At 38.5% G+C, this 15,451-nt stretch overlaps 1 protein-coding gene across 1 annotated transcript in view; it reads left to right on the forward strand.

Annotated features, from left to right (window-relative positions):
• Positions 1-15,451, forward strand: part of MAN2B2 (mannosidase alpha class 2B member 2) — a 371,121-nt gene that overhangs the window by 212,608 nt on the left and 143,062 nt on the right. Inside the window, exon 11 of the mRNA XM_078678503.1 lies at positions 3,673-3,938. Within this exon, the coding sequence (XP_078534629.1) occupies positions 3,673-3,938 (266 nt within the window). The remainder of the gene's footprint in view (positions 1-3,672; positions 3,939-15,451) is intronic.

The following is a 15,451-nucleotide window of genomic DNA, read 5'->3' on the forward strand; positions in this document are numbered from 1 at the left end:
TAATCCACAGAAGTCTGTGATCTTAGACCTACAGTTGCAGGAACCGGAGCGAGCACTTCTTCATGCACAATTTCAGCTCCAGTGGGCGACGGTGGGAACCGCATACCTGGGCTTACAAATCTTCTCCACAAATAAAGCCACGGTAGACCACAATTAAGGGAACCTATTAGCCATGGCCCATTCAGATCTCACTAAATGGAAGCAGCTAACCTTATCGTGGCTGAGGAGGCTTTCCGCCGTTAAAATGACGTTGCTCTCCAAGTTGCTTTATGTAATGCACACCCTGCCCCTCCAGCCTCCCCCGCGGGCTTGAGATAAACGGCAGAACTTGATTTGGGACTTTATTTGGGAAGGCAAACGGGTGAGAATGCCCAGATCCCGGGCCTTCCTTGTGGTGGCAGAGGGTGGTTTTGGGGTCCCTAACATTAATAAATACTATCAAGCTGCACAGCCGATGTACATGGTGGAGTGGTCCCGCACACTCACCGAAAATAACTGGTGCTTTATAGATCAAGCTATAGCGGGAATGCACATATGGAAGGTGCTGGGGCTGCCCAACCCCACATACCAGAGGGAGTATACATATCACCGGCTACAAGAGCGACAATGGGCGTCTGGGACAGGGTGCAGTTGAGACACAACCTCTTCACTCTGATCTCCCCACAGAGCCCGTTTATAGGTAATCCGAACTTCCCCCGACACAGGAGGGTTCAGGTTTCAAGGTATGACAGGACCCCAACTGCAAACGAGTGGGAGACCTATTTGACGCAGACGGGCTCATGAGCTTTGACCAACTACAGACACACTACCCACTCCCAAACTCAGCGAAATGGCAATATATAGCTGTAGCGCACTTAGTCACTCGCCCATGGATCCAGCCCCTTGCGGGTAGACCCCTACTGCCCTTTGAAAAATGGCTTATCACGAGAAGCTCCGATAGGAAGCTGCTCTCTGATGTATATTCGGTTTTTATATAGCCTGTGAGTCCATTGCTGTCAGCCGCTAGGGCTAGATGGGAAAAGGAATGCAAATGCCCCTTTTCTGACAAGGAATGGGGTGATATTTTACATCGAGCCCAAACATCCGCCCTTAACACCACTGGCAAGGAAATGCTACTCAAAATAGCCCATTATTAGTACCTCACTCCGGCAAGTGTGGCCAAGTGGGACCCTAGAGAGAGTGGGCTATGTTGGCAACAATGACGTCAGCAGGGCACACTTCCGCACCTTCTTTGGCATTGCCCCAAAATAGAGGAGTTTTGGACAGAGGTTTTAGAACGCCATTAACACGATATTCAACACAGACATACCCAGATTCCCCAGTTATACACTATTGGGCATCCCCAACTCGCTTACATACCCACTGAAATCACCCAGGGGCAAAGCTATCACCCTAACCTTAGGGGCGGCAAAGCAGCTCCTTCTAGCCAGATGGGGGACCGACAAGGTACCCATGCATCAAGATTAGCTGCATAAAGTATGGGAAGTCTTAGGGATGGAAAAGCTGACGGCTGTGGTCACTCAACAGCTACCACGGTACGACAAGATGTGGCAACCATGTATCACATATTTGGTGGATGAATTCCGCGAGTTGACATGCCCCCAATATCTCCGGATTCTACACATGACACCCACTAAGACACCCCTGCGCACCATGTCCGCAAATACCAGTAAAAGCCCAGACATATTAAACTGACATGGCTTCCTTACGCGATCCACCTCCACACCCACCTTTACCTACCCGCTTCCCTTCCCCCACTTCTTCATTGTTATTCTATGTTATTTTCCTTTTTTTCATACCCACCACTATTGTACAAGCATTCAAATGTCACACCACCTGCCAGTGGTTGTAGGTGGTTGTCAATAAAAATGGCTTAAACCTAAAAAGATGCTGCAGTACATTTCTGCAACGTGTTCCAATAATGCACGTGCACACAGCACCCCGTCTTTCTAGTACATGCCTAACTAATCCCTGCCCTTTCTACCTTTTGTTAAAACTTGAGAAAGGTCTTCCCCGATTTACTCTTTCTGGCGATTTTCAGTTTTTGCTGCCCGTGCTCTTCCACAATGGAGTTCAAGCATGTTTTTCACCTCTTTTCTGTGCATGCTTTGTTTAAAGATCTCTTTCAGCGATGTAACGATGTAAATGCTGCTGTGATTTCTTCTTGGGAGTTGTATTTCTTGTCTAGGAAATTTGAATATGAAATTGAATTTTTTCGCAATCTACTTTGTCATGCCAACTCTGCTTCTCACCGTATAGAGCTGAAGTTGTTATTATACATGTGCCATTGTACATTGTACTATGCTTCCTGTTATAAACACATACATTCGTATAAGGAGAAAAATGTATATTACAGCATGAGACGTGCATATCTGGCAAAGTCATAATTGCTGCTTCTATGTACAAATAGGTGCATATATATAAACAAGTTTATGCCTGCAACTAAAACTCTAAGAAATGTCATGAAAAAATTTACATATTTGACCACAGGATAACTGTACACATCAGACCATGTTAAATACCACTGCTTCTGTGTACATATGGGTATGTATATAGAATCGAGCCAATACAACCTTACCAAGTGTCATGTGCATATGTGTATGAATAAGCTTTTTGATATTTAAAAACAAAATCCTCCTTTCAATGTTTGTCCCATCCTTCATCTCTCTGACTCATCCCAAAGTTTGACCACTATGAACCCCAAGCATCTTTCTCAAACTTTCTTCACCTTTTTTGCCTATCTCACCCAATTAATACGCGCACACAACTACTGCTTACAAAAAACAATCACTACCTACAAAAAACAACGTACTACTTTCCCTTTCAAATCCTAACGTAACTAATGCAAACATGAAAGAAAAAAAATACTAATCTACTAACTATTATCCCCTAATCTTGGGCTTCGATGTAGCGTGCTAATCGAAGCAAAGCGCTTCAACACCTCATCAGTAGCAGGGGTAGTAAGCGTTATATGAATACAATTTTAATTTTACCATGGGTTTTTATATGTACATAGTGTTCATATTGGTTCATGTTTTTTCTTTAGATTTAGAAAGATGTAGGAACTGGCAATAATTATTTACCTGTAAATAATTCCGCCATATGTTTTTTTTCACTAAGATATGTGGGATTTACAAGGTAGTCTTATTATATGACTATTGGGTCTGCTTAAGAGGAATCTTCAAATAAGCAGCAGATGATTTTTCCCCTTCAAAACCTTTTGGATGTTAGAAGCTTCCTTAAACAAGTGTATTACCTCGCCTTAGTGTAGTCATCTTTTCAGTAACCCTGCCCAAGTCTTGTGATAACAGAGTGTGTTGAATCAGTGGATGCTCTGAAACCTAATTTTGTGAATGTGAAACAGGCTGGTATTAAAGATTGGAGCACGAATTGTTATCCCACTTGCTTGTCCAACTGTAGACCAATTGCATTTACCCTGGTCATAGAACATGCTTTTGCTTGCAAACATTGTGTTTTGTGTCATTAGATGAGCTTGATAAGTATGACCGCGAAAGAAGAGCATGCAGGTAAAATTGGAACAATCTTGACATTCTTTACGAAATTGTACGACCTACGTTGAGAACGCTATAGGTGACTGAGGATTGCATACATTTTGCTTCTGCATAGAAGTTTATTTTGCACATTTCAATGCAAGTTTTCTGTGATTTGCAGATTCAAGAGTCAACAGAATACCACACTAAACTGGATTTATACCTGCTTGTCACAATAAATGGCCTCAGTTACAGAAGATACCTTGTAAAAGCTGGAAATTACCCACCCAATGAGGAGTCTGCTTTCATTGGAAGAATGGTGAGATTTAAGAGACGGGTTACAGAAGGCACCAGGAGGAATAGGAAGCGACTTCTTCCCATACTGAATGACTGCTATATAGTGATGATTGACCAGGACACAAATCTAATGCACAGTATTAAAGATAGGTAAGTCTACCACGTTAGAGTTGTTCTTTACAAGTTTAATGTCAAATTAACTAGTGTGCGTCGTTGAAAAATCAGTATTTTCTGAACTCCTCTTCTTTGTTTATACCGTTTAATTTTGTCAGTTTATGTATTGTTTTAACTGCAGGTGTTTAGTTGTGCATTATATTGCTATATGTTATTTATATATTTACTTTAGTTATGGTTTCTATAGCTCCTAAGTATGTAAACTCATGGTCCCTTCAGACAACCAGGTGGTGCTACGAGGTTATTTGCCTCTCTAGGACTATACCTGGTCAGTGTCATACTTTTTGGCAATGGCAACACAGGCCCTTTTTCAGATTTTTGGGATTTCAAGCTATGGCTCTAGTAAGGTCATATGAGGCTGTATTTGGGGCGAGAAGGGTGCTGGGTTAAGCTAGGCAAATAGTTTTTAATGATTGCAGGATCCACTGCACTTACCATGCACTACAATAACAAGCACAGCCAATCAAGTGCTCAGCAACTAGAAGTTTTATCAATTCTAATTGATTATCCTCAACTGATCCAGCGCCCCTATAGAAAATATGTCTCAGCAACGCTACCCAACTCCACAATACTCACCATTAATCATAAATCTCTCACAAGGCCCATAAACCAACGAGACAATTTCTGAGCGGCTGAATCATGTGACCTAATTAATCAGATCCTATTCACAAACTATTTACACATTTATATACAACTGCAGTATAAGGTTTGTATCATGTTTTATTGTAACACTTATCTTTTAATTGAGTCACTAAGGTAAATGGATCAACTGATGGTAACAAGACCATGAATAAACAAGACCAGCTTGTTGTTTCAAAAATCTTATTTATTAACTATTTATTCAAGGAAAGTGCATTTTATTAAATTCTCTTTATTAGCATTAATTTAGCAGCATTTTATTGAGGAAAAGCAAATTAGACTGGCAAGTTTAAGCAAAATCAATTAGCATGATTTAAGAAGAATAAACAGTTTCCATCACCTATACCCTATTTTCCCTGTCTAAATCTCACTTCACCTAAAGGAAAAAAGTCTTTTAAGCCTATTATCCTTACGTGCTCCAACAAGTCCTTCAGCACGACATGCCCTTCAGGAATCGGAAAACGAGAAGCGTCCTCCTACCCAAGGGGGCAATTTTTATACCTTTCTGACTTGCTAAAGTAACTAATTCTTGCATACTTTTCTGAAAATCCGAACTTTCGATTGGCTGAGCCCTGTCAGTCCACCATTAGGTTATTCACTCCTGACCAAGTGCGGGGCCTCATCATAAGTCCTTATTGTTCTTAGATTCTCCATCCTTTTGCTTCGTCAAGAATGTTACATTCGCCCGAGCACAAAACTTTACTTCCTAATCTTGGCAGGCCTTGCCGCATCCTGTCCTTGGATTTGTCTCCAAGAACACATTCAACTCGACCAAAACTGCTTCTGCATTAAACGTTGATTGTTCTGCAAAAAGGTCTTTCGTCTGCGCATGAGTGAAGGCTTCACTCTGGTCAAGTTTCATATTCTGTAGCACTGCCAGCCATTTTCTTAGGCCCATTTGGAAACTAATGTTTAAACAAACACAAGACATCAATTAATGAAAGAATTAGAATTCATTCTGTTACCCACCCCCTTTGCTAATTATTAACCCGTTAATAAATGTTACCTAGCCAAAGCACATTTAGCAGCAATGTATTTACTTTCTTCTTATAGGCCACGAAATCCTCCTTGAACTTGTGCCACATAAAAACGAAAAAGACATAACATAAGCACACACAAATAAGCACATGCCATTAATTAAACAGCCGCATTTAATATTGACAAAGACAATAGACAATGTTAGTTTATTATTTTTCATGTACTTGCATTTGCAACATAATGCACATATGTTAAACCCTTGTGTCGTGTATGCATTTTAGACTAAGTTGGTTAATACATTTCACTTCATGCTAATTAATATGATTATTATATTATGGAAGTTTAACTTTGGGAGTCAAAAACAAAATGTTTTTCTGAAGCTCGCTCCATCAACTCCCTCATCTGGTGATTTCAAAATCACCAAACTACACCCAAAAATTCAGCAAAATGTTATCCCATGAACATGTTTTGATTTTCACTGTATTAGTATTTCTAAACTCTTGACTCAGCTGTTTGTCTGCAACTCTCATATTGAGATCTACGAAACTCTTCTAGTTCTATTTCCTTTTCTTGTTCCTTTCTGAGCTTATAAATCCTTTTCTTTTCCCTTAGATACTTCTTTCTCTTGTGTAACATGCAACTGATTTTCAACAAAAGTATCACAAAGACTATAACTAATAAAGGTGTCAGTATTTTGCCTAGGATTGAACTACCAATCTCTTGAAACCAGGTTTTGATTGCTGCAAATCTTTTGCTCAAACGTTCTGAAAAATCATCCTCTTCTAAAGGTACAATTTCTGATTGCAACTCAGTGATATTTTTGATGTACATTTCAATATTCTGGCTCTTATCAGGAAAATAAGTACAGCAATGTTGGACATGTAAAATACCGCAAACTCCTCCCTCTTTAGCTAGCAGAATGTCTAGAGCAAGACGGTTCTGCATTACCATGGACCTTATAGCAATAAGTTCAGAATCCACTAATTGGAAACCACTAGCTGTATCAGTTGACAATCTGTCAACAACTGTGGACACATTTCTGATTTTAACTGCATTCAGGGTTATACCCACTAAAGGTATTACTGCTTCAAAAATATCTCCCAAAATTTCTGAAAAACTTTCTCTTTTAAATCTATTCAGATGATTGCTGATTTCAAATGAAACCTCTGCATTTCTGTCAACATGAACATTTTTTGGAAAAACTAATCCAACAAAGCAAGTCCCATATCAGTGATCTGGGAGCTTGTAATAGGCTTTTTCCCCACACACAAAATAAATTCCAGGGAAAATTGGATCCTTGCCACCTTTGAATCCCCATCCACCCATGATTTGATATGTATCCTCACATTGACTGGCACCCACAAAGTAATTGTCAAAAAGCGTATTATCTCTCCTAATGCAACATTTACCACTAACAGGTTTATCTATATGAATAGCAACATTTTCAAAAGATCTACCATTAAGCTTTTCATCTTCAATTTGCCAAAACTTAAATTTGGTTTGCTTGAGCATTTCATTTCTCTTATAAATTGCTCTACTCTCTTCAACTAAATTCAAGAAAGATTTTTCTTCAGTACTCAATTTACAAGTTTTAAAAGCGTACTCGTAGGTAAGTTCATTAGTTACAATGAAAAATTCCCTCATCTGTTTAACATGTTTATGCTTATTCAAGCTTTTGTCAATTTTCAAGTTTGCAAAGATTTCATCATGGTTCGAATAGTAGTATTCTAAACGACCAGTCTGATAAAATAAACTAGCTATCACACTGCAGGTTATGCCATAAGTAAGAGGAAGCATATTATAAGTCACTCCCACCGAAACAGAAGCGGGAAATTTCACACAGATATAGCAGTCTTTAATTTCCATCACTTTAACATACTCCGCTAGAAGCCTTGAAAAAGTATTACTAGAAAAATCACCAACAGATCTATCTTGGTGGATCTCTGGTTTGTGATCAATAACTCTGTTAGTTTTGCCTGTTGCGCCATGTTTAACTTGTTTAACTGTAGCTTTACTTGTCATATTAGCCTTGTACATTTCCTTGTCAACTCCAAAAGGGAAGATGACAGCTAAAATTAACCAAAGCAAGATTATTAGAATCACACAAATAAAATACATTTTACAGCATCTCCTTAAGATGGAACATCTGGAATTGGTATTAGTATAAGGCATCTTTACTCTGTTAACAAAAGCCTTACAAAGAAAACAAAAATCAAAAATTCAATTTTTAAAAATTTCTAAATTATTCTAAATAACACCCCCCTATTTTTGATTTTTTTTTAAAGAAAACCCTACTTTCTAACAGCTTTTCTTCGACCTTGCGTCTTACATCAATGTGTTTTTCCAGCTAACACAGTTTCTTCGACCTTGTGTCACCTAACACAATTTCTTCAGCCTTATGCCAAAAACAAAACCTCAAATTTTTACAGAGAACACTTCAATCATTCTCACTATTGTCATCTATCTCTTCTTGACTCCTGCTGTTCACCTCCACCACTGGTGGGATGATTATATATGTCCACTCAGGGGACTTGTACTTCTGATTAGGTTTTACAACTCTTTTTGCCCTACTACTAATCACTTCTATTTTCTTTCCTGCTTCACTTTTCTTTTCAGAGTCACCTTTTTGACTTGACACCTCATTCACCTGCTCCTTTGATCTGTTCAACTTGAATTTTAGGCCTTCATTTTCACTTGGCCAGTTATCACCTTTTCTTGGCAATTTCTTCTTTGGTTCAGTCACGTTACACTCTGCTCTCCAAGCTCTTTTTCTGAATTTTCTTATTTGAGAATCTTCATCACTTTCTTCAGATTCAGTATCTGAGACTTCAAATTTGTACTTAGGACCTTCTTTACTCGGCAGTTTCACTCCATTAGGAACATCATCCTTATAGCTGGTACTCGGTAACTCGTCCTCTTCTTCTTCAATTACCTCCAACTTCCCAGTTTCAGAATTCCGGTTCCTGCTTTCAGAGCTTCTATTCTGCTTTTCAATGCTCTCCTGATCTTGGATCATAACTTGATCAGACCCTTTTTCTGCTTCTTTTTCTAGCAGATCTTCGTCATTTTCAGAGTCTATTATCACGATTTCTTCAGTATTTTCATTCAATGCCTCATTCGCATTTGAACTTTCCTGATGTCGACTTTCTTGTCGATCTTCAGGATCTGGATTTCTTTCAGGTTCTTCTTCAGAATCTAAATCAGTTGTAGTGTCACCTTCGTCAGGATTTTCAGGTGGTGGTACACGAATGGTGTGACTTGCATGGATCCACCTCTTCAAACCCCTGCACTTTACTGCATTTGTCGTGACAAGAATCACCTGTCTTGCTTTCTGCCACCTGGGTACTAGACAGTTTCTTCTTCGGTGAACTTTTGTTCTTACTCAGTCTCCGGGTAACAGATCATGAGCTTGCTCCTTGTCTCTTGCAATTACTTCAGTTCCTACCTGATGGAACACAGAAGTCGCGACGTCAGAAAGGTTCCTGCAATATTCCAGAATGACGCTATCATTTATACTCATCAATTTCCCTACTGGTACAAATGCTTGTCTCATGACTCTGCCCATGACAATATCATGTGGACTTAAACCTGTCTTTTTATCAGGAGTACTTCTTAATGACATCAAAACAAGTGGAAGTGCATCTGTCCACTTCATTCCTGTAGCTAGACACATTTTACCAATTCTATTTTTGATCGTACCATTTACTTGCTCTACAACACCTGATGCCTCTGGTCTGTAGGCACAATGCAGCTTTTGTTTTATGTTCAATGCTTCACAAATCATTTGTAACAGTCTGTTTTCAAAATGTGTTCCACGATCAGTTTCAACAGTCACCGGAAAACCGTACCTTGGTATGATCTCCCTTAAAAGTAATTTTGCAACAGTAACTGAATCATTGTGACGTGTTGGGAACGCTTCAACCCACCTTGAAAACAAACAGATTATCACAAGGACATATCTCAACTTGTTATGGGGTGGCATGTCAATGAAATCCATTTGCAACCTGGTGAAAGGACCACCCTCCTGTCCTATGGTTCCCATGCTCACAGCTGTTTTTCTGTTTGGGTTCATTTGCTGACGTATTAAGCACCTCTGACAAAAAGATTCTGCAATTATTCTGAACTTTGGATTATACCAAGTCTGTCTGAATAGCCTTATCATAGAATCCCTTCCAATATGTCCTGGACCATGGTACATTCTAGCCATATCAGCAATCATGCTATTTGGCAAAACTGGTCTGTCATCTTTGTAAACCCAAATCTCATCTTCTTCTCGCTGTCTGCAACCTGCTTTTAACCATGTATCTTTTTCCTCATCATCTGCCTCATCTTGTAAATCTTTTACTCCTTGCCATGTCTCAACTACAGATGTTAACATAAGTGAATTCAAAACATGTTCATTGTCTTTTTCCCGATTGATTGAAACATTGTTCTTTGCACAATGTTTGGCTATTTCGTCTGCATAGGCATTTCCTTTTGTAATATAATCATTGCCCTTTTTATGTGCTGCACATTTCAGGACAGCAATTTTATCTGGTAACTGAATGCCTTCGATCAATCTCTTGATCAATTTTGCATTTCTGATTGGTGTTCCCGCAGAAGTTAAAAAACCTCTTTGAGACCAGAGCTGACCATAGTCATGGACTACGCTGTATCCATACTGGCTGTCGGTCACTATGGTAATTTTTAACTCTTTTGCTCTTTCACAAGCACGAATCAAAGCAATCAATTCTGCTACTTGAGCTGAACGAATTCCTTCGAGACATGAAGCTTCAACCACATTTGCAACTGTACAGACAGATTATGCTGCTCTCAGAAAACCTTCATCTGTTCTCAAACATGAACCATCAACAAAATAAACAAAATCTGACTCAGGCAAAGGAACATCTTTAATGTCCTGCCTAGGCTTTGTGCAGTAATCCAAAACCTCCAAACACTCATGATCAATGTCATTTTCGTTTCTGATTTCTGTTACAGTACCATCAGGCAATAATGTGGAAGGATTTAAATTCACACACCTCTTTATTGAGACATTATCTGATCCCAGAATAACCTTTTCGTATTTGGTAAGCCTGTTACTTGTCAAATGCTGTGTTTTACTTCTAGTAGGAAGAATTTCAACAGAATGGGGTACATAGACTTTTACAGGAAATCCCATTATAATTCCCTCACTCTGCTCAAGACTTACACTTGTTGCAGCTACTGCTTTTAAGCAGCCTGGTAGTGCTTTTGCAACAGGATCAAGAACTGCTGAGAAATATGCAATTGGCTTTCTCAGTTTTCCATGTCTCTGGATTAAGACTGATAATGCACATCCCTCTCTTTCACTGCAGTACAGCTCAAATTCCTTTTCGTAGTCTGGCATACCTAAAGTAGGTGCTTCACACAAACTTCTTTTTAGCTTTTCAAAAGCCTCTAATTCAGTTTCTGTTAGGATAATCGGGTCTTTTATGTCTGCTTTTGTCAGTCTTTGTAGTGGTTTCGCAATTACTGAAAATCCACTAATCCATTGGCAACAATAACCAACCATTCCTAGAAACATTCTGACTTTTCTCTGTGTCTTTGGAGGTTGCATTCCCTGAATCATTTTTATTCTCTCAATTGTTACTTGTCTGATTCCTTTTGCAATTCTGTGACCAAGATATTTGACTTCTTCTTTGCAAAACTGTAATTTTGCAGGAGACACTTTGTCCTTCATCTGCCAGACGATTCAAAAGAGTAATAGTATCTGTGACACAATTATCTTGTGTTATTGCAGCAACAAGGCGGTCATCTATGTATTAGACTAATGTTGATTTTCCAGGTAAATCTAGATTTTCCAAGGATTTCTTTAACAACTGATTAAAGATTGATGGACTCTCTGTATACCCTTGAGGGATACAACACCATGCTAATATGCAATCCTGGAACCTGAACGCAAACATTTGCTGGCTATCTGGATGCAATGGAACAGTAAAGAATGCATTGCAAAGGTCTATGACTGTATACCATTCTGCATCATGCGGAATCTGATAAAGAATTACCGCTGGGTTTGGAACAACTGGGCAACATGGAACAACTATCTTATTAACCTTTCTCAGGTCTTGAACAATTCTGTAAGTTCCGTTTGGCTTTTTAATTCCCATAATCGGTGAATTACAAGGACTACTTTCAATTTCTTTTAGAGCACCTTGTTTTATGAATTTGTCAATAACAGGTATGACACCTTCAATAGTCTCTGCTTTCATTTTATACTGAGGAATGTTTGGAAAATCTACTCCTTGTTTCACTGTAATTTTAACTGGGTCTACATTTTGCAAGAAGCCCATTTCACTTCCACTCAAATCCCAAATTTCAGCATTAACTGTCTTTTTTAGTTCTTCAGGAAGATTATCTTTATCAAATGCAGGAAATAATTTACTTTCCTCTGCTTCAACCATTAACATGGTTAATTTGTATAGCCCATCTTCCTCTAGAGTCTGAAGCTCTATACCGTCTGGTGAGCAATATATTTAGCAGTTCATCTTGCAGAGTATGTCTCTCCCTAACAAATTTTCAGGACTGCTTTTACAAACTACTATGCTTATCTTTGAATTTACCAATTGCAACTTTGACTGGCTCTGTTAAATCTGTTTTAATTTGTTGATTAGCTACACCTACTACTTGGATGGAGTCCCCAGAGAGAGGCAGGTTTTCTATTTCCACTGATCTAACAGTAGAACGGGTAGCACCAGTGTCCACAAGAAAAGTGATTTCTACATCATTCACTTTACCATTTATAAATGGACCGCACTGATCTACCTCAAGAGTGGCTCAAAGCACACACTCTTCCTCCTCTCTCAGGCACCGTCATAAGTAATCCTCAGAATCACTACCTCTACTCTCTGTCATCAAAAATTGTTGAGAAACATTTGGCACATTCAATCTTTGCGATCTGTTTACCTGATCACCTCCGCAGAATCCCGTTTCTGTATTGTACCTCTGTACATTCACACAATTTGGAAGTGGCGGTTGTGGAATCTGACTCTGCTGATTCACTACCTGTCGCTGTAGCTGTTGCTGCAGATTTATTTCATTTAACTGTCGCTGTAGCTGTTGCTGCAGATTTACCTCATTCTGCATCTGTGGATTTAATGATGCATTTTTTACATTTCTGGGCGGATTTTTACATTCACGCTTCCAGTGTCCAATTACGCCGCAATTAAAACAAGGGAGCTTTTGTTTTAACTCCTCAATGTTAACATTAAATTTTAGCTTATTATAATTAACCTTAAATTTACCTTGATTCTGATTCTGATTAACATTTTTATTTTCTAAAGTTGCTATTTGCTGTTCAGCTACCTTCACCTGTGCCCACATTGCCTTTTCTTTTAGCTTCTTTTGCTTTGCATCTATCTCATCACTGCAGTATTTTGCTTTTCTCAAAATGTCATCAACTGAGAGTGATTGCCAACCCACTATTCCGTTTCTAATCATTTCACCAATTTCAGGTCTTAAGCCATAAACAAACCTGTATATGAAGTGGCTCATGTCCTTTTCACTTAATTTTTCATAGCAACTGTATTGTTTAAATACCAGCAGTAATCTTTCATAAAATGAATGTACTGATTCTTTTGGCTCTTTATTTGTTCTGTCTATTTTAACCCAGTCAACTTCTTTCGGGGGAATCTTGTTTTTCAACCAGTAAATTACTTTATCATACAGATCCATAACTTCTGAAGAAGAAGCGCCTGTTACTCTATCTCGATCAGGTTCTACTTTTGGCCAACTTACAGAAACTTTACATTCTGTTGAAAGATCTGACGGGACAACAATGTCAAAAAATCCATCAAGATCAATCCACAGAACTTTTGAGACTTTAATGAATGTATCCACCTGTCGATACCATTCCACAGGCTTTTCTCTCAGCCGAGGAAAATCATTTGTAAACAATATGATGTCCTGTCTTGTCCAAGGAACATGCACATACCCACCTCCTGCTATTTCTCTCATTGGAAACTGATTAGCTACCATACCTCTTTCTCTCCTTTCTTCCTCTCTTTTCTTTGTCCATTTTACTCTCCATTTACTTAAATCTCCTAATCTTTTTAAATATACAATCAAATCTTTTATATGCAATATTCTTCCCATTGAATTCAAGTTTTCAATGTCCCTTTCAGAAAATTCTATTCTGTAATGTTTTCCCAAATTTTTCTGTTTGCTCAAATCAACCTCTAATTCAGTAGCTAATTCTTCTAACTGTTCATATTTATTTTTCGTTTTCCATTGAATGCTTTTACAAATAAATAATAATTCATCATCTTGATAATGCTTTAAATTGTCAGGTCCAATTGTGCCAATAATTAATTCCTCCAAATCTGCTTTTAATCTTGCGACATCTAGTTTTGGGGTTGTTAAATCTATTTTATCAATGCTTTTTTCTGGAGTATCAGCATCAGATTCTGCTTCAGCTGGAGTTCCACATGCTGGACTTTGATTAAAAGTTAAATCAGGCATCATTGTTTTCTCTCGATGAATTTCAGATAAATCTGATTAAAATTTTTCTGCCACTTTCTGAATTTCTGCATTTAATGGAATAGTTAAAGCCGAATGTCTAACTTCTCTTAGAGCAAATACTGGTTGAACAGGACCAATTGTTACTGGTACCGTTACTGCTTCCATGCTTTTAGTTAACTGTCGTATTAATTCATCCTTTGATCGTAAATATACTGAAGTATTTGGAGTTTCCTCACATCTTCCTGTTCTCATTACATTTCTTGAGATCTCATTTCTCAAAACTGGGGTTTCAGGATAATTTCTATTTTCACCTGATATGCTAGAATTAGTTCTTGTTTCTACTCTTTCGGGAGTTTTTGCATTGTTCGGATATAATCTGGGTGATGCCTCATTAAGTGGTGGTGCACTTGGAGTGGCTCCTGAAGAAACCATCGGGGTAGACCATGTACAAGCTGGTTTATAAGGAGTCTCTTTCTGATTTGTAATATAAATTTCTTCTAAAACTGAATCTTCTAATTCACTTTCTTCAGAATTATTTTTCTTTTGAGTATTCTTTTGACCTGGTATTTCAGTAATCATCACTCTTACTGGGTATAATCCATCACACATGTCTGCACGTCTCCACCGACGCATTCTATCTTCATGAGTTTCTCTATTAATGTCTAATTTTGGACCTCTTGTTACACCTCTAGTTTCCCGTTCAAGTTCAAACATCTCATCCTCCCATTCAACCAAAGCTTCAAATTGAGTAGGTCTAGGCTTGGGCTCAAGAGCCATAATTTTTTCTCTCAAGTTTTTCAAAATCCTTATATTAAACGATCCATCTTCTGGCCATGCTAATAGACCATCATGTTTGGTATATTCCATCCAATTATCAAACCAAAGGCAAGTATGATAATCATATTCACCTTCCATATAGGCTGCAGGTGTTTTGTACTTATGAAGTAATTTTCCACCTCGCGTTTTAATTTTCTTATCAGGTTTAAATATATTTTTCAATTTCTGAAACCATGAAAGCTTCTTTTCCTCTTTCTTGTAGTAATAACTCATGTTTTAAAACAAATCCGCTTAATTCTAAATGATCGTAAATGTTTTCCTGGTTGTTCGGCAAAACCAGGCCAATCCGTGCGCGAAACTCACCAACAAGCCAATCGGGTTAAGCTACGTCACCACCTTGCTCAACCAATAGAATTGCTGTTTTCAGGATATGCCAATCAGCTGACAGCTTGACTAAGTCACGTGAACCAATCAGCGCGCTAGCTGTGACGTATGTTAGCCAATCACAGCGCGGACCCTGTGACGTACACTGCCGCTGCAGCTTCTCGTCTCTCGCTCTTAGAGCTCACCCCTCCTTTATAAAATATTTTCACAGCGCCATTTTAAACAAAACTTTTAAT

Source organism: Lissotriton helveticus, chromosome 2_2, assembly GCF_964261635.1.
Source record: "Lissotriton helveticus chromosome 2_2, aLisHel1.1, whole genome shotgun sequence".
Classification (NCBI taxonomy): Eukaryota; Metazoa; Chordata; class Amphibia; order Caudata; family Salamandridae; genus Lissotriton; species Lissotriton helveticus.